This window comes from Telmatherina bonti (genome assembly GCF_933228915.1).
Source record: "Telmatherina bonti genome assembly, chromosome: 8".
In the NCBI taxonomy this organism is placed as follows: Eukaryota; Metazoa; Chordata; class Actinopteri; order Atheriniformes; family Telmatherinidae; genus Telmatherina; species Telmatherina bonti.
Window position 1 is genome coordinate 27,414,124 of NC_136626.1, and position 20,754 is coordinate 27,434,877.

The following is a 20,754-nucleotide window of genomic DNA, read 5'->3' on the forward strand; positions in this document are numbered from 1 at the left end:
CCCTGCACATGCACAGTCATGTATTTAAATGCACTGAAATGCTTTAAAGGCTGAAAGAGAGCCTTCCACTTACAATATACAGTCATTTGCATGGCATATGTTAGAGTGCTGTGTGTTTGCACTGGTTCCTGTTGGAATGGAGGGGGCTGAGGAAAGGACCACCTGAAAGGCCACTGGGAATGATCCCTGTGAGTGGAAAGCATCTATAGTTTGCCTGTTTAGGTTAGGATGATGACATGCATTATACGGTATAGAGTTATGGCAAACACTGGCTGGTGTGGTGTAGATAACCCCTTGTATCTGTGCTGATAATGTAAATATACTGTGTGTTACTGAGTGATGCAACATCTGCAGGGCTTTTAGCAGATGCATGACTGCAGCAGCAAGACCATGAGGATGTGGAGAGAATAGAAGTGTTGCTCGCTGTCTGCCAGACATGCCAGAGCTGGAAGCCACTTTTCGATAGCCTCACCACTCACTCTCACCGAGGGGGGCTTTGATTTCCTTGCCAGGCTCCTGGGCTCTCCCGGCGTATCTGCTGCTCTGTGGCGTCATGAGAGCCTGGCACTCAGCAGCACTTGCAGGGAAGCCGAGCACAGACAGCCCTGGAGGGAGCAAATGGGGCCAGAACTCTTCGACAGCAGGGGAGAGGAAGCAGGAGGCAACACAGCGGGGAAGGACTGGTAGTGCTGGGGAGAGAGAGACAGGTGATACAGTGTTGGCAGGTGTGTATGCATGTGTGTGTCAGGCATGTCAGTGTGAGGTGCTCTGACCTTTATCTTGACTGACAGATAGTGATGCCTTGATTAACAACTATCAAACACACACACCTGGCACCTTATACAGTAATTCTTCGGTGACCTGCAATCCCAGAGGGTTAGCCTGTTCAAATCACGATAGCAGAGAAGAAAACATGTGAAAACTAAACCTTCAGGTGTGAATTTTGTTTCAGCGATGGAAGTAAGAGCATACTTGACTACATGCCTACTGCTGGGTGTTAAATATAGACAATGAGTGTCTGAAATTAATTGATTTCCGTTTCTCCTTTTCTTTTCCTTTTCAGGGGATGCCGCAGCATCTCATCTGCCTCCATCTAACTCTATCATCTGCATCATCTTCTCTCACACCAACAGCTCCATGACTTGCTGCTCCATCCATAAAGCTGCTCTTCGGTCTTCCTCTGTAGGCTTCCTTTATGATAATTTTAACATCTATATTCATCATCCTTGCTTTCGATAATCCCCAGACAGCTTGTGCTGGGTCCCTCTGGTGTAGTTTTTTCCTGATCCTATCTGTCCTGGTCATTCCCAAAGAAAACATCAAGTTATCATATCCTGTGTTTTCCTGAAGGCCCTTGTCTCCAGGTCATTCAACGTAGTTTTCATTTCTATCAGCATCATTTGCAGCAGTTGTGAAGACTGTAGGGAAAACTGACACTGCAGAGACTAGGGGTGGGAAAATCTATTTGAAAAATCGGAAATCTGTATTTTTTTGCTTCACAATTTTAAAATATATTTTTTTAGTTTAAAAAATCGATTTCTTTTTTCAAATGAATAAAATTATTCCACTATAAAATTTTTTGTCATTCTTATTGATCTTTTTACTTGTCTTGTTGTGTTGTTTTTTTCCTAATTGAAATCAAGAAAAATGACAAGCAAAAAGAAGTTTTATAGATTTTTTTTTGTTTGTTTTTAATCTACAAAAACCAAGAATATTGAAGAAGTGTGAGAATCACAATTTAAATTGAATTGGCACCCAAAAAAAAAAAAAAATGGAATTGAATTGAGACAAAAGCATATCATCACAGCCTTAGCAGAGACCCACCACTCATCGCAGCAAACATCTTTGCCGAGTATTGTGGAAGGTTTAAATATCTTGTAATTCAGAAAAGCATTGACTTGTTCACAAATTATCTCATGAATTCAGAAAAAAATAAATATATAAATTCACTCATAAAACAGTAGTTAGTAACTGATTTCAGATAAAAGGTTTTTTTTTTTTTTTTTTCTCGTTGGTTTTTGGTAAATTAATTAATTCTGAAACAGAGCTCTTCTTATTTGTATGCAACAAATTTAACTTTTAAGCCCCTGGCTTAAGGTAGACAATTCAACTACATTCTTGATTATTTTTTGATTATTGCAGAATTATTCCAATACTGATTCATAATTTACAGTTACAAATAAATGCTATGATTGTCCGCTACCATGAAATAGCTCCACTAATCAGGCTTAACATGACTTCATGGAGGATATTTGTTTCCATCCCCTGCAGTGCTGGGAGTGCTTTAAGTGATTCTTGTTGAAGTCACACCAGTTAAAAAAAACAAACAAAAAAACTGTTTCTTCAAATCAAAGGTTGAAGCTGTTTGGAAAATCAGACATCACAAAATGATAAACAACTAGAAGCCTGAACTTCCTGTCGTGTCATGATTAAGTCTGCACTATTTGCCCCCTTTGGTACCAGCCAGAGAAAAATTATCAAATGGTGAGATTCATGGAAAAACAGCAGCTGCATTTTAAGTGAAGACCTGCCTTGTCAGACAGTTAGTTGCACCTTTCTGTTTTCTGTTGGGGTTGAAAAAGAAATACAGTGTGGAAAAAGTGAAGTCTGCATACCAAATAATGCTCCGAAACAATTTTATTAAAGTGACGTTTCCGGAAGTAGCTGTTTTTATGTGACACTAACATGCTAATAGCTGTTCATTGCGGAAACAAAAGAAGAGCCCTTTCTTCCACCAAAAACAAGTCAAACCTCAGAAATATTATTAGTTTCCTTTTTAACCAAGCAGTTTTCTGTCACCAAGTTCTCAACCAAACACAACAGTTGCTGGTAGTTAAAGATAACTGAGACATTTACTCCACCAACTATGAAGGACATAAATCGAAAGCTTTTATTTGCACAAACTTGTATTACCTGTCAATTGTTTACTAAAGTTATACACTAAATAAACTATCCAACAATTGTGGATGGGCTCAGCCTGTCACTCACAGCGTATTGCCATATACTGTGTACAGAAACACACAGCAACACCGCCGTTCTTCAGTTGTAAAAAAATGCATATACAGTATATGACTGATGTGAACTTTATGTGATGTAAAAATGTTTAAGGACTTATTTTAACATTAAATTTCAGCTAATTAAAACATCTAAATGTATTTTACTGATGAAATGATCATTTATTCCAGGCTGTAATAAACCAAAGTTAATCCAATGATTTTTAATGTGGAATTAAATAAGTGTTGCTGAGTTAATGTAGAAACAGCTTCCAAATACATGAAAAGATGGACCATGCTCTGCCCCCATTCACTATGTTCCTACAGTAGTTCAGAAGGGACAAACAAAGTGGACCTGATAAAGGTATTTTGTGTTTTTTCTTTATTTTGGTCACCATAGTTTCAGGAAAGGTTAGGTGTATTCATTTGGTTGAAATTAGCAGTTCGTGCCCTAAGATGTTATTTCTTCTAGGGATGAGTATATTGATACTCTGAAGTTAATACTTCAACATCTGCCAGTTAACCTTTTCATGCATAGTGGTCATAGAGTGGGACACTTATTTGCACGTTTTTTTCTTGCATATTCATGAATGAGGATGGTGTTTTTGTAAATAAACTACTTCAGTGGATGTTAGCGGGTCATCCAATACATTTCCACTCACTGGAGAATAAATAAATATATGATATAATTGACTGCGATGGACTGGAGAGCTGTCCAGGGTGTACCCTGCCTTTCACTCAAAGACTGCTGGGATAGGCTCCAGCTTCCCCACAACCCTTGATTGGATTAAGTGGTTAGGATAATGAATGAATGAATGAATGAATTATATAATTGAACATTATGTAATTACACAAGTTCGCCTTTGCGATAAATAGGAAAAGAAAATGATGCAGCTATATTTCATAGAAGATTTACATGTTATAAATATGATTTTATATTATTTTATGAACATTTTATAGAATGTATTAAAATAAATCATAATTTATGATAAATTGTCACTATCAGTAATAAACAAAAAAAGTCTAATTACATATGTCTGTAGATAAAAAAGTTGCATTGTCTTCTATTAATTCATACATGAAAGGGTTAATTATTGACAAACCACTGTGCTGATGCAGAAAATAGTGTGAATTTCCTAAAAGTGGCAAGAATGATAAGTATCTGTATTAATGAAAATGTAGTACACTAATATTATTATATGAAAAGGAAGGATTTTGGTGTGGCCCATCCCTTCCTACATCCCACAGTGAACTTATCTCGTTGCACTTCCATGAGTTATTGATTTGGACGCCGTTTAGTTTTTCTTTGCCTTAACATTTTAGCCACAAGTTTTCATTTCCATTTGAAAAACAAAGTTTAATTATGTTTCCAATGTACAAAAACTTTAACAAGATCTTCTGGACACGTCACTTGAGATGCCAGTGTGTTCCACTACGAGATGTGATCCGATGTGGGCGACATCTCATTCAACCCACAACCGGAACTTGTGTGTCCTGAGGAGTTTTCTAGAAGGAAATGCGAGTCTACACGATTGGACCTGGATAAATGGTGCAAAAACTACAGAAAGGATTGAAAGACATGACATTTTTGTAAAAGAAAATGTATCTAAAACCTGCAAAAGAAATGTTTTACATTTCCTAGTTAGTAGTTTATTTCCCAGTTACTTTCTCTTGAATAAAAGACAAAGAGACAAAATTCTGAAACATGAGCAGTGAAATCACAACTAACAGTCATTCACCATCACGTGTCTTTATTGCATCAAGCAGTTCTGGTTCTATAAAGAGGCTAAACGATGAACCCATAGCCTGTTCAGGTTTATCCGCCATGATAATCCCAAAGCAATCACCCGAACAGGAAGCAGTGGATTCATACTGTATACAATTTACTGGTCTTCCTTTTTACACGTATTGCGGTGGGATATTAGTGACATTGATGTTTGCATTGTGATGAGCTTCATCTTTGTAGCCACACACACACACACACACACACACACACACACATACACATACATCCAAAAAGCATTCTGAACATGTATGTGGAGTCTGCGGTCTTTACTACGCACTCAGTATGCACAATCATGGGATGTGACAGCTGTAGAGTGGCTCAGTAAAAGAAAATCAGGTCCCTGACACAGAAACGTGTGGACTGCACTGGTATGGTCTGATTTCCCAGAGGATGACTGCCTGAGATCATCTGTTTGTTTTAAAGGAGGGACACATTAGCAAGTTAAAACATTTGTCTGCAGTGGAAAGATAAAGACTGGTTTTGGCTTTAAAATAGGCGAGTCATTGTATTTTTGAATATAGTTGCTCAGACATACAGGTCTGTGATCTGAGGACAAAAGTAAAGAACATAAATAAATACTGAATAATACTGTTCTGTATCCCCCCAAAAAAGTGCATCATGTATTGTATAGTTCTTATTGGCCGTTAAGGGTGTGAAACCTCTGCGACATTAGGTTACAAATTACATCCTTGTTCAATTCAAGCAGCCCTTAAGGATGAACATTTCAAACAGTCGTCATGCTTTAATTTTGAAAACCCAGACACATCTGAAGAAAAATGAAATTATATAAATGCTGCATGTTTCATGAGAAGCTGTGGCATTGAAGAAAAAGAGAAAAGAAGAAGAAAAGCGAGGCTTTGTAAAGAAAAACTAAGAAGTAAGTAGATAAGCACATAACTTAACAGGTGCAGACGCCCATATGAATGTTGCTGAAACCGTGCATGTGAGTGTGCGTGGCACAGATGCCATCCTTACCAAAGCCTTGAGGGTGTACTGACAGTTGAACAGCTGAGTTCTTATAGCTTTTACATAACACTAAACATGTTTGTAAAGTTGCAAAAAGAAGGAAAAGGTTCTGTTCATTTCATTAATTAGTCTCAAGAACACTTAAAGAAAAATAAGAATCTAAAAGCGGCATTTTCGTTGTCTTGTGTTTACTGTACCTGGCTGTGAGCGTATCAGATAGGTTTAGGCAAAAGGAGAAACCATGCTGACCTCAGAGTGACTGGATGAGGATTATATATAAACTCTGGGTGTTTCTGGAAGCAACTGCGGGGAAAAAAAGCAAAAAATCTTCTGAGATCAGTTTTCTTTTTCTCTAATTATTATGTTCAAGTATTATTGACTCATACTAGATGATAACATGCGCTGTCAATTTAAAATATGAATACTTATCCAAACATTGTTCTTTTTCAGGTTTACAGTTAACGTGAATTAGGCTACATAAATAAGTCTGGTTCACATGTTTACACAGAAATAACCGTGAAAATCCTTGCTCTAGCAAAGATTGTGGTTTTAATTTGAATACTTGCAGAAAAAAAACATATTTAGAACTAATTCTAAGTAAAATGAAGAAAAGACAATGTAAAGAGAAGTATTGCACTTTCACTGACGCCTCAAGAATAAAAGAGATCATTGTCTGCATAAAGTTACCACTCACTGTTATTGCTTTGTGTCATGGACATCACATTCTGGCAAAATGACTGACAGAAGTGTGTTTGTTGATGTCTGATCTGGATTAAGCCATTGCTGTGAACATGTTAGGGATTCATATAAAAAAAAAAAAAATTCCTATTAAAAAGCAGGCTTTGGAGCTTTGGTCTCACTCTTATTTTTTGGGTTTTATTTAAATTTCAGGTTTTCTTTTATGTCGCTACAGGTTACTGCTACATCATAGTGATTTGAATTTGATCTTGAACATTTTTAACATTTTTACAATGAAACCACTTACTTGTTTCTCCTTTTTCTTCCACTTTATCAACCATCAAAACACTTATTTAAGTGCATTTTCTGTCGAGTGAAAGTAACTCCTGAACACCAAGTACAATGAAGTAAAACTTTACCCTCATAAAAAGCCTGTGTTAATTATGTTTGAGTCGACAATAAGCTCCAGGAGGAGCATGATTTGGGCATAAAACACAAACACAATGGACCTCGAAATCACTGTATGAAAATGCTTATAAACTATCAACTTTGTCCACTTTAAAACTCTCAAGGTGGACGCTGAAGCAGAAACCAAACAAAATGAAAATGCAAAATGATCATATGAGAGGAACTCATTATTGGAGCTGTATAATAAAATCCAGCTGAAGGAGGATAATAACGGTTCCAAACGGGCCCAAGGGATTCCAATTTTCACTCTCATTACCCAGTAATGGTTCAGGCATTAGTGAGATGAGGTGACTAGAATGTTAGGTCCAGGAGAAAAGGGTCTCCTTCTTAATGCTTTTGGACACAAATCAGCAGCGTCCAATGAACTCTTACCGAGGCATCAATGACAGAAGCACACTGCAATAAACGTCCTGGAAAGTATCCGCGCTGTCCTTGGCTGTAGATCAAAACTGTGGCATTAACAGCAGGGCTGAGCTCTGCTGGAGTTTCATTATTTATGTGAATTGACTTTGGCATAATGACACATCGCCCAAACTACAGCTAAAGGAAAAGCCCAGGGTTTAGGAAAAAAAAATCACATTTTGATGATGGGAATGGGAACTTTATCATTAAAATGTTACTGTTACTGGCCGTGATTTACAGTTCAAAAGATCCAGTCAAATAGTGTCATAGAGTGTATGGTGCATGAATTGCTTCATATTTATTTGTGGATCTTAAAGTGGAATCAATCCTTTATAGGCTCTAAAGGCAAAAGATAGAATAAAACGTACATTTTCCTCATTTTGACCTAATTTATATTCACCAGCATGAGTTGAAGATGAAGTCATTTTTCTGACCACCCCAATGAGCTTTGGTATGTTTATGATGAAAAATGTTTGACTATCATTATAAGAGTCGCAAGCTTGTTTATAATTTGTTGTAATTTCCAGAAACATTTTAAGCTAAAACAGCTTTCTGCTGAAAGTAGAAAGAACGATGTTAAAGTGTTCTTTGTGCCACATTTTGTGCTTTTGAGCAAAAGCAATGAGCAAAAATTAGGTGATTCGCTGTATAGAGAATTGACACTCAACTCTGAATCTTCTTGATCCATTATGATGAAAGTAAATGATTAATGCAACTTTAAATTCAACAAACTCGCTAACACCTGCCGTAGAAATTGAGGGCTTATCCAGAACCAGACAATTTGCCTTGAGGTTGGAATTCCAGTATGAAGGATATTCATTATATAGGATCTTCAAAACCTGGGTGTCACTTATTTATTTATGTATGAGCGATCGGAAAAAGGGAAGATTTGAAAAATAAACCATGGAGATTAAGAGAAAGGGGAAAATATTACTTGACTCAAAGGTTACCAGAGTTCCTTTTGTTTTATCTGTCAGTTAATGAGTGCAGTGACTAATATGTTTGTATGATCTGTTGTTAAGGATACCAGAAAAACCAAAAACAGCCCACCTTTAATCACACCACAATTATCCTGTTTTTATGGAGACAGTTGTTTGCAGCTTGTGCATCATAAAGATGCTGTAGTTAAATCCCATTAAAGTGCCAACCTCTGATATCTGAAGCAGGTCCCTGAATGTCTTTAAGTCCCATCCGCCCAAGTTTGCATTAATAGAGAAGAATGAGAGGATAATGAAGCATATGTTGCTGACTATGTTGTGAAAGAAGCTACATTACCACTACTGATTTGTGCAACTACATCTGTGAGTAGAAACACCTCTGCAGTTTCAAACACCATCACACAGACTCTTTTTTTGTGTTTGAACTGTTTCATCTCAAGTACTCGCCGTTTACTCAACATTCACACGTTCGATAGTCATACTGGGGAAGAGAAGAGAAACATGTTCCTGGCATCATGCTCCTCATTGGGTTGGGTCCAGAAAAAGTTAAAGATCACAAGTTTGAGGAAAGCCTGGATCTTACTTTGATGTGGTCTGTCTCAGGAAGGCTCACTATAGAGTCCTTCTTGGGTAGTCTTGAGTCCCCCGGACCTGTTCCCATCCCTCCCGCTAGCAGCCCAGTACCAGCAGAAAAACCATGTGCAGAACCAGGCAGCGCTGCAACAGGGAAGGCCCCCACTGACATTTGGTGAGGAAGTACCACCCTGTGTGGTACAGCACTTCGGACACTTGTGTGACCTGACTGATTTTGAGGGGGTCCAATTGAAGTGGAGGAGACTCGTGTAGACTGGGGTGGACTAGGGGCACCTGGCTGCAGCCCTTCGTGAGGCAGTGAGGGCTGGGAGGCTGACAGTGCCCTGGCATCCTGGCTCAGGCTGCCAAGTTGCAAGGAATGGGTGCTCTTATGTGTGCTGGGTCGATGTGCAGGGCTGGCTATGTGCTGCTGGGCCAGAGAGAGCTGGGAGCTTGAGATTGGACCAGCCAGAGCACTGGATCCATACTGGAATGATCGTCCTCCAACAGCCAGTGGGCTCTGGACAGGGGGACTGGACAAGACCGGAGCAAAGGCACCAGATGCAAGGAGCTGGGACTGCAACGGAGAGGCTGAGACAGGGCTGGATACACTCTGCATCACCTGGAATCTCCTCACCATCCTGGGAGACTGCAGGGTCCCTGCTCCCACCGAGCTCCCTTGCATGGGGGGACAGAAGTTCATGGCAACGGCCTGTTGCAGCGTGGCGATCGCTGAATCCCGGGATTGGTTGGTGGAAGCTGGAGGAGTAAAGATCCCACCAGGCAGAGGAGGCGTCATGGACATCGCTCGCGGTCGTGGCACGTCCACCTGCTGAACCATCTCCCGATCATATTTCACAATCTCCTGTATCATCTCATTCTCACGGTTGTTGAAAACTCCCGAGTTGAGATCGTGCTGAACTTTGTGCATCAGGATTGAGTTCTTCTTGCCTGCAATGACATAGAAACAAAAGGTACAGGAGTGGCTGAAGGTATAACTGCACTTTTCCTTTGCCCCTCGGCCATGCTGGACATACTCTTGGATATAAACTATCCATCCAAACAGAACTCAGCGACAGACAAACACATTGGGACAGAAGTTTTCTGCTTTCTGTTTTAGCATAATAGGGGTTATGTAACAGAAAGAATATCAAAATGATTGTTTACTTTGTTGCTCTTAATGTATCATCCTTCCAAGGAGAAAGTGATTCTTTCCTTTATGCAATTACAACTACAGTATGTCATGGATTATGTGTATATCATCTTAGGATCCCGCCTTACCACCAGCTGCAGCATAAGGGATAACTGATACATCTGTTGCTGAATTAGGAAACAGGAAAACTTCACACAGAGAGCTCCTGTTGGAAAAGGAAGTCTACGCCCCGCCTATTGTGACACCCTGCCTCTGAAAAACGCTGACCAGCTGCTTGCCTCGCGGAGGCGATACAGGCAGATTCAAAGAACTAAGCCAGCTTAGGTTTAGTATGTGCAACAAGATGGAACCAGAATTGCCTGCAGGGCACAGGATCCAGCTTCATCCACTCAAAGCACAGCTGGATGCAGAGGCCTTTGCTTTAGAGGCAGATGCGCACATCAGAAAGGGTTACTTCAGTTGACTTGACTGTGGCAGCAATTGCTGGCATAGGAGGAAAACACTGAGCCATCATCGTATTGGAATTACTGGCTGTAATGTCTCCAGAAATTTGAAAATGCGGTCAGAGAGGGAAATATGTCCTCTGATGCACCAACAAATGCACAAAGCATGAAGTATACATCAAGGGGCTGGAGGAATGTCTGGACAGGAGAAAAAAGAATTCTAATCAAAACTAAACCATCTGTGCCATCCTAACATGCCTTCGTGCTACTTTATACCTTGGTTTAATGTCCCTAATGACTTATATGCAGGCCATGTCACATGTCCTCCAGATGTCTAGCAATCTCAGACTGTGGAAGACTCACAGTTAGTACTACTTTCTCTCAAAAGTAAACAGAGCCCCAATTTCCTTCTCACTTTCGAGAATAGAGACAGAGATTAGCACAAGACACCAGAAAGCAGGTGACGGGACTAATCCCACCGGGTCCTGGCAAAGATGTCCACATTGCTGTAGCTGGAACAGACTAATTCTCAGAAAGCAGGTGTGCATTTGAGCAGTAGGGTCCAGCGAGGTCAAGCTACAGCTGTAAAATCAAAATATTGGGATTGCGCAAGTGCACACTAACCGTTGTCAGGTCACTAAGGTAAGTTTTGTCAGATATGACTCAGCTTTGTCTCGCTTGTATCTAATAACCTGGAAGGGTCATGGAGGAGCTAAACAGAAATATCTTTTTTCTGGATGAGGAGTCCAATTATTTTTTGCCAAAGCAAGAAGGCACTTCTAGGTTTGAGAATCGGTAACCAAAGGTGAGCTGAGAAGCACCAACCATCAATGTCAGCTTGAAGAGACTTTCTGCTTGCAAGCCTTCTTTGGTGCATTCAGATGATACATTTGCTGTTTTGGAAGCAAAAGAAAAAGTCATGAAATGGGCATATAGAGAATATTCTATGGGCATTTATATGCATATGAAAGACTGCAAAAGTCTTGAACAATCCCTTTTTTTCAACATCATTATGAGAACAGCAGATCAGCGCACGAGTTTATTCCTGTCAAACTACAAAATGCAAGTTCTCTCTTCTGATTATACTGGCAGCTCTTCAGTACAGCAGGCGGTCTAGGGAGCTAGATGATTAGTCAGAGCAACAGCCTGAGAGATACCCACATAACAAAGAGGTCAGGAAAGGCCTGCTACTCCCCTAACCCAGCCAGCTGTCTTACCAGAAGGTGGAGGCAGACTATAACTGTGGCGTGTCCTGTGCATCATTTGCATTTTGCATGAGTTGCATGTACACAGTGGTCTAAAAACAAATGACTTAGCAGTCAAAGCTTAGAGATCTGGTCATTCCTCAAAGACTGCAGGGACAACCCGTGAGGCTGTGATTCAACCACAAAAAGAAAAGCCTGGCTGTATTGCTGTGTGCTCCTCCTCCTTTCTTAAAGATATGGTGGTGGTCTTCGAAACTGGCAGGGCAAAAATGTAGGCATCTGCTAGTGAAGTGCCCATTTTTGGAAATCATGCTGCCAGGGATAACTACAGACAATAACCGAGCCAGGAAGACAGATGCATGCAGAGCTTAATTGCTGCTGGTGACACCTTTGAAGCAGTTGGTAAACTGAAGCTTCTTCATATGCAGGACTCAAAAGCACCCACATACATAACACACAACTCATTGAAAAGTTACACGACCGTTGAGTCTTCAAACACAGTTCAATAGTTTCTTAAGTAGTCATTACAGCAATATGTACTAAACAATGCATACGCTCAAGGTTACACTCAGTCTTCTTGGTAACAGCTGACTTAAGACGCTGCTCCTATCCGAACTGTCTCATTAGCTTAATATCTTCTTAGTGGGTAGTTTAGCACACCCAACCTCACTGTGCACCACATTAGCCAGACCTGAAGAAACAAAAACATTGTGCCTTTTGAGTTTAATTTTCTTTGTTTGGCTAAATGCTTTTGCTTTGATGGTGATCACCAAATACCCGGGCATCCATATCCCGCAAGGAATGTTTCCTTTTCCTCTTCTTTTTTCTTTTTTCTTGGGGGGGGGGCATGCCTCTTTTCCTCCAAATAAGTGAGTTGTCTGACTGAGGGCTGCACATGTGTGGAATCTGGCTGCAGACAGGTGGCATATATAGAGCTCTTCTGCACATGTCAAGTGTGGTCATGTGACAGGGATGGGAAGGGACATCAGCAGTAAAACTGACCAGAAGGAGAATGAGGAGGTGAGGTGGGGGGTGGGGTGGGGGGGGTCCTGATGGGGGAGGTGGTTAACATTGTGAGGAAAAATAACAACTGTCAGTCATAACAGGGGGCATGCAAATCTGTGTATGTGTGTCAGCACTCAAACCCACACGGTCGCTGCTGAGATGTCATTTCACTGATATTAGACATGTTAAATGACTGTTTTTCACAGAGGCACGTTTCTACAGGAAGCATTGAAATGCAAAAACAAAAATTTTGCTCTCACTTCCTTTTCGCCACCCAGCATTACTCATAATCATTCATACTGTATTTCACAGCTGTCAGGCAGTGTTTTGACAGACATCTCATTCATGACTGAATACACTCCCTTATGCTTCATTACATCTTATGAATGACTCATAAGATATAAGACACTGTATATCTGCGTCTTATGTATATCTGTCTCTTGTATATCAGTGATACATTGTATATCAATTGCATGCTTATGTCACATAAAAGCAGATGCCATCGAACATGGCGGCAGACCTACCTATCCTGTCCAGTCGGTCGATAGCAACTGTCTCAAAGGCCCTCCTCATCATGGGATACTCCTCCAGCACTTCGTTGAAATTGTCCACAGAGAGTGAGTACAGGCGACAGTAAGTGTCTGATCGCACACTGGCTGTCCGCCTGCCACGGGTCAGCAGACAGATTTCTGTTGGGGGTGACAAAGATTTCAGGTATAACACAGACCAGAAAATAGCAGGATGACAGGCAGTGACAGAGAAAAGAACGCAGTCTATGAAGAAGACATTGGTGAGCAGTGTTTGCTCTCAAAGGAAACTTTCTTTTTGTTTTTTTTCCTCTGACTGAAACAAACTGGAAGTGCCAGAATGACAGGTATTTGTTGCTTATAGTCAGTGTGACTCCGTGACAAAAACCACTCACCCACAGCTGTGTGAAGGGAACAAAAAACTATATATATGCTTCATTACATTCACTTGTACCCCTTCCCTTTCCATTAATACCTTGTTTTTTTCTTAGCTTCCTTTTTAAGGGATGGGGCTCACTGTTGTCTTGACAACCATATGCCCTCCTTTTCCCTTTTCTGAAAGGTCAGGCTCCTCCAAATGAAGGAAAGGGAGAAAATAACGAATCTGAGGTGTTCTCCAGTAAAAGTATAATTTCATGCTTTGCTCTGCAATGGACTGCAACCAGATGTTCTTAACTTGTATCAGCAGCAGGATTTAAACAAACAAATTTACTAAATAGCCTGCTATTGTGTTATTAGATGGCTGTTTAGAAAATAATCTCGTGTATATAACATAGAAACACACACTTGTATCTTGGATTTTATCGCTATATGTATTTATTATAATGTTGATATTTGCTTGTATTCTTTGTGAATTTTAAATCTTTATAATGTTTTTAAATTGTCGCACCACGTCATGTCCTGTTTTGTGCTGTGAATCCCTTTAGATACTCTTATACTTTTGTTAAAGTGCAGTGTTAATGAAATGGAACTGAATATTGTGATGAAATACAAATCAATGGCAAAAGGTGGCAGCAAATTTTAAAGGTTTATTTGTTCATCCAGTAGGGGCTGGTTGCAAAACTAGCTAGCTCCTGTTATCTCCGCGTTAGCTCTTAACTACAGGCAGCTCAGAGTTCGCTCGATGTCAATCATCCAACCTGACACTCTGTCAGCTCTACCTCTTTGCCCATATCTTTATTTTCCGAGAGAGACGACATGCATGACCCTGCCAAGATGGCGATGGTAGGAAACGCCCACTGAGCTTCAATTCAGCTCTTCAGAAACCTATGGATGACGTCATGGAAGCTCCGTCCATCTTTTTATATACAGTCTATGGGTAAACCAAAGAGCGAAATACGTGCCGACACTGAACTGTTGTAGTGGAGTTTGTTAAAGCAGAGCCATACTTCAGCTATTAGATTCCAGCAGTCATCATGCTAATCGCTTGATATTGGTTATATGGTGTGTTTACTCTGGGTAACATTCAATTCAATTCCTTCTTTTGTTGGTGAGTAATAGGATTTTGTGTATTTTAAAGTGCTCTATCAAAAAATATGAATTTATAATCCTAATTATATACTTTTTAAAGTTCACATCTTTTGTGATATTCTTTAGGAGTGCACACACACACACACAATGCATTGAAATGCCACAAATGATTTGACTACAATACCTTTATTTAAATTGTGCATTTTTAAAAAATAATCAAAGCTATGACTGAATTTATTCGATGTCATGTAGTAAATAAGCATGCAAACACAATTTTGTTTTTGACTGTGGAAAGAGATCAAAGGGGAAAATGAGGGTGTTTCCCCTCCGAGGGGCTACCCTCTTCAGAAACCAGACATTGTAAATTTTCGGGAGTGGGTCCGTCTCTTATAGGATCATGTGATCTGGAGCGCCTTGCTTTAAGGGTCCCCCTCTATAAACACAGAGAGCTCTGCTTTGTGCTACTTTTGGCTAACAAAGGTTAGTCCTGGCTGAAGGAAGTTAAAAGGTGAAAACGGTGTCAGAGGAAGCAAAGAGCAAGCAGGAAAGACATTGCTCTAAAGGAAAGACATGAGTTGACCTGGTAAAGAATGTGCTTGCTGAGTCTGATGAAAGAACAGTGTGGATGTAAAAGCCACTCTCTGTTCGCATCAGTATCATTAGACTGCCGTTAGCTGCCTGTTGTGCAAACGTACCAAAATGTGATTTACTTTTTCACATCTTTCAGCCAGTGTTTGTTCAGAACAATGCCTGATGATATGCAGAATGTTGCAGTATATGTCTTTGTCTTTATTTTGCTGTGTAATAGAAACTAACTGTGGCTAATTGGAGCTAATCAGCTACAGACCAAAGCTAACATGACTCCCTAAATAAGTTACGCTGGTTTGCATGCAATAAATGCATTTCCAATAAATCATATAGATATCAAAGAAGTAATGGTACCATTAGCAACTGGCCTGGTTTAGTTTATGGTTTTCATATGTGGTTCAATAGGAAGCAGTACTAGTGTAATGTGTAATAAGCTAATAGCTAATGCTGACGTTTTCTGTCATGATCCTATTCCTTCTCCTATTCCATACTTCAGAAGCTCTTTCCTTTTTCTTTCTGTCAGATGATAAACATCTCTTTTACCCAGCTGTCCCTCTATGGCTGATTCAAGGTTACCTACCCTGTGTATTTCCCTGAATTACTCATCTTTGCCTTGTCCATGATGGACCATTACTGCCTATCTGGACCACGACCTTTTCTCCCCCAAGGATCAGGCCTCAACTGTGAAGCCTTCTTCTTGCCTTAACTATTCCTGTGTGTTGCTGAATATCTAGGTCTGCACTGTTGCTTATTACAATTTTCATAAGTTATTGAAAAGAGTTGAGCCAAAGTTACTGCTTCATTTGATACTCAGAACTATTTATAGTAATGGTTTGGGGGCAGTTTCGGCTTTCTGTTGTTTTCTGTTTGTTTGTTCGTCTGTTTTTTTGAGTGTCACAGATTGAGACGTTTCTAATTTTGCAACAATGTTGTGTAACCTGTGGGTTCAGGATGTTACAGGTTTAGGGCCCCTAGTTAAAAGGTATCCTTTTAATCAAAAGTAAACAATGACCCATTGCATTGTAGTTATATTTTGGCCATCCTACACTAACTTGTGTCTTACTATGGTCACACTATTTAAATATTTCTTGGATTATTTCCACTGCTTTTTGGCTATGCATGCTCTAAGCTAAAAATTTAATCAGAGCCAGCATTTGTTCTACACTGGGCTGCTGTCATGCTTCTAGTTGGGCTTTTACAGATCTGGATCCACAATCTTCTGCTGCTCTACACAAAGGGCTTAAAATAGTTTGAAGTCCTGGTAAAGTGGGTAAAGGCTTGATAAAAATCAACTGAATGATTTTAGAGCTTGGTTCTAAACATTCTGGGTTAAGTGTTGCATTTTACCTCCTGGTTGTTCACACACCTCTATGTTGGCTCTATACAAAAAAAAATCTAATGTCTCTCAATGCTGCTCTACTTTCTGGACAAATACCTGGAAAAAAATCAAATACAGTCACTAATTTATGCTGATGAATAATTTGGGCATTTGTTAAAGTTTACACGATCCAGTCACTTTATTATGAACTGTTTTCTGAAGATTACTAAGACATAATATTTAACAATTTTTGGTGCTCCACTTAAGTTAAAGTTGTGGAAAAACTCTCAGCAAACTGGCCCAGACATCCTTTCATAAATCCTCTCTTGGGATTTTCCTGCTTATACAGAAGACAACCATTTGCATACTGCCAGCATCATTAGTGGGCAGTGGGAAGTGTTGGGGGAAGATAATGATGCTAATGAAACCACTAGGGCTGAATAAAAGGCTGTTCAAACCATCAGATGGCCATGTGTGGCCTGTGGTTTAATCTTTAAATATGATGAGGTGTATGGAGAAATGCTGGTTGATTAATGTGAATTTTAGCAGTGAAATGAATGTTCACTTGTATTTCTTGAGCTCATGTTATCTTGTTTGTCTGCAATAAAATCTCCAGAAATGTTCTTTTAGAGTTTCCCTGCCTGATGTGTTCAATGGAAACTCCTCCTGTTATCATGGATGGACGTTTTTAATGGAAACATATCCTTATCCCCATCCTGGGTGGAGGGGTTGAAGGGAAGCTAAACCGACATTTAATGCAGTTATTGTTTAGTATTTGGTCAAGGCAGATAAGATAACATCAACGGGTTGTATCACTAACTGATCTTAGAAGACCCCAATACAAACTGGATGCAAAGAAACTGGAAGAGATAAAGTGTTCTGTGGGATTTTATCAATTTATATTCTGGAGTTGCATCTTGGGAAAGGTTGCATGAAGCAGTCGAAAGCACCTCCATCTCTTCATGCTGCCCCATAAGGAATTTCAAGCACCTGATTTTTCTTTGGGTGTGTTGTCTTGGGTGTCTGGCAGTGAGACAATGAAAGCAGAAGCCATGAGTCAGAGGTTATGAGTTAAATTTGAGGTTCATAATTTGGAATTTGGTTTATATCTGTAAATATATTTTTGTCTTTAAATTTGTCACAGATCTGAACAAGCTCTCATCAGATCATTACATGATACATTACAACAACCTGATAAGTGATTGATTTTAACATTGGAGCCAGTAAATGTATTTGTCAGTGGGTAGCATCAAAGGCTTCAGACGGGATGTTGGTAACAGAACCTGAACAAATAAACTCATCTTTTTAATCATTCTATGAAGAGTTTTGTAAATCAGAAGTAGCGTATAAGTTTAACTGTGATGCATTTCTTGATTAACTAGAATTACCCCGCCTGTCCAACGAGAGGCGAAGAAACTGGCTGAACCTATATCATTAAAACAATTAGAACAATCTGTGAGAGAAATGCAAGCAGAAAAATCACTGGGAATAGATTGGATTCCACCTGAATTTATTTTCTTTCTGGAATGTTCTTGGTCATTTGGTTCTGAATTGTCACGTTTTTCTTCCCTGATCTGCCGGCACTCATCAGTTGGAACTCAGTCCACCTGAGTCTTCCTAATTGCCTCTGCTGTGCTCATCAGTCTCATTCAGTCTTCTGCCCGTTTTGTCATGACTCAAAGCCTACTTAAACACTCTCCAGTCTCTTCCCCTCTGCCAGATTATCATCAGACCAATGTCTTGTTGTCCAGCGTTCTACGGATGGTATCCTATTGCCGACCCACCTCTTCAAGTCCCTGGATTCCTCTCCTTGCCGTGCCCATGACGGACATCTCTTTTGGATTTTCTGGACACAGAACCTCGCCTTGTCTCTGGAACCCTAAGCCTTGCCTATCGTCCTGGTTAAGTACTGCATTTACAATATAATCTTGACCTCATGCCTCCCTGCTGACCTTGTCTCTAGAACCTGGACTCTCACAGCTGCTCATGTCCCTGGATTGATCCTCCGCTCCTTAGCCTCATCCATTCCTCAAATAAACTGGTTTTTGTTCACAGCTCCTTTGTGTGTGGCTGAACTTCCAGGTCCTCACAGTAACTCCTTACACTGAATATGAGACAATTTTCCTTACAAAAGGGGCTCTTTTCCAGGAATACTAATATTGCCTTAGTCTCACTATTACTGAAAAATATAAAGAATCAACTAATTGCAGTAATTATAGACCTTTGTCACTTTTGAACAGCACCTTTGAACTACATGCAAAGGTGCTTGCCCCCAGATTACAGGTTGATATGATTGAACAGATTTATTGTGACCAAACTGGTTTTATTAAACCCCGTCTGGCCTGTGATAATACTAGACCTCTAATGCATATCATAGATTCAGTGGGGAATAGTAACTCAGCAGCAGTGTTGTCATTACATGCAATGAAAGTATTTGATTGTCTAAAGTGGTCATATTTGTGGTCTGCATTGCAGAAAATGGAACTAAGGGAGGGGTTTATATCAATGATTAAGGTATAATAATCTATCCGCAATGGTTATGCAGGCAAAAACTGTCCTTTATTTGATGTTTCCAGGTCATTTAGACAGGATTCTGCAATTTGCACATTTATTTACCAGCATGACCAAGTCATTCTATGGAAAAAAGCTTCTTTAAATCTGTAGGGGCCTGTGTGACTAGTTTTGCCTAACCTGGAGACTTAGCGGATTTTAAGTCACAGAAAAAACACACACAGGTTTGTCTTTCAGGATAAAATAAAATCTTTTCCACTTCGTATGTTAAAGTTTAAAACAGTTTTAAACATTTATTAATGGCAGTTTATCTGATCCCAGCTTATAGGTTCTCAGTAAAATGTGAAACCAGCTACTGTACATGGTACCAAAGTTTCACGGGGATGTTAACATCAGCATTTACTTACTACTGCTAACTAATTCAGACACTTTACCACAGATACAGACTCAGTAAAGTTTTAAAACTGTGTTGGTTCTCCAGTTACGTGCAAAGAAGCCTGTGATTTTTCACCATGGTGTCAAGAATGGCTTCAAACTGTCTTTGTTTGACATTGCAAATGGCTCAATCATCCCAGATCTGCTATGCTAATTAGCTGTTATTAATTGGATGTGTGCATGCAACAGCATGCTGAATAGTTGTGCCACTGCACCAGTGCTCTGGGCAGCTGGCACATCATCTTTTACCAACGGGGAGCTCTGGTCTGCTGCAGAGGGCATCCAATGTTACAAACGAAGCCTGTTCAGACCAACCAGGGTTGTAGGAAGTGTATGCGATGCCGTGACAGTGTGAGCTTAGGAATGGCAATGGCAGCGATTTCTAAACAGCCACACAAGAACAACTGCTGGGGAAAATAGAACAGAATGGGCCCTGGGGCAAGGTTGCTCAAGAGGTCCAGACAAAATGTCAGGGTGTTTTACTCTTTTTGTGTAAGTAAAACTTACTGAGGCAAATATTGGAATGAAATAGAATAAAACTGATCATTCAGCAATGGAAAAAGACAGCAAAATACCTCCAAAGTAGGAGCCATCCATAAGTTTCATGCCGATGTTTCCTTTGGTCAGGATGCTCACCACCCCGTGCTGGATGAAGTACATCTTCTTGCCAATGGTGCCCTCTCTGATTATGTAGTCTCCAGGCTGAAAGACTTCAAACCTCAGTTTTGTCAGCATGGCTGTCACAAAGTTGGGATCGGCGTTGGCAAAGAGCGGCATGGAGGCCACCAGCTTTCGGCAGTTGAAGTTGACAATTTCCTAAATGGCAAGGGGAAACGGTGAGGGGCTTCTTTGGGGTGTTCACAGACAATGATACAGTTAATAACTTCTGGATGGTTGCTCAGGGTTTATTTGCCTTTCTTACTAAATGTAATTTTTTTTTTTCTTGTCATTAAGTCATATTTGCATGACAACTACTTTACCGTATGTACTTATTGCACTTATCAGCACTTATCTTTTACAGCACATCAATCACAACTGCTCAAATCAATACCTTTACCTTTGGGAAGATTATTGGAGACGGGGAAGCCTCTACTTGTTTCACATTAGCAAGCCCACTGAAGCATTTAGGAGAACTCAAACCTTGCTGATAATGCTGTGTGCATTTAGCTACATTTAAGGAATTTGATTAAAATCTGAACCAACTACACCTGCCATTGCTGGAAACAGAGACTGAATGACTGCAAGTAAATAAGCCTGACTTACAGAAAACTAATCACACATGTCCAGTTTAACTC

The 20,754-nt window shown here is 40.0% G+C and overlaps 1 protein-coding gene across 1 annotated transcript in view; it reads right to left on the reverse strand.

Annotated features, from left to right (window-relative positions):
• Positions 1 to 8,784: 8,784 nt before the first annotated feature.
• hcn2b (hyperpolarization activated cyclic nucleotide-gated potassium channel 2b) overlaps positions 8,785 to 20,754 on the reverse strand; it is a gene marked incomplete at both ends in the record, with an annotated part of 44,512 nt that continues 32,542 nt past the window's right edge. Inside the window, 3 exons of the mRNA XM_079244815.1 lie at positions 8,785 to 9,755; positions 13,135 to 13,299; positions 20,035 to 20,275. Coding sequence (XP_079100941.1) covers positions 8,785 to 9,755; positions 13,135 to 13,299; positions 20,035 to 20,275 — 1,377 coding nt within the window. The remainder of the gene's footprint in view (positions 9,756 to 13,134; positions 13,300 to 20,034; positions 20,276 to 20,754) is intronic.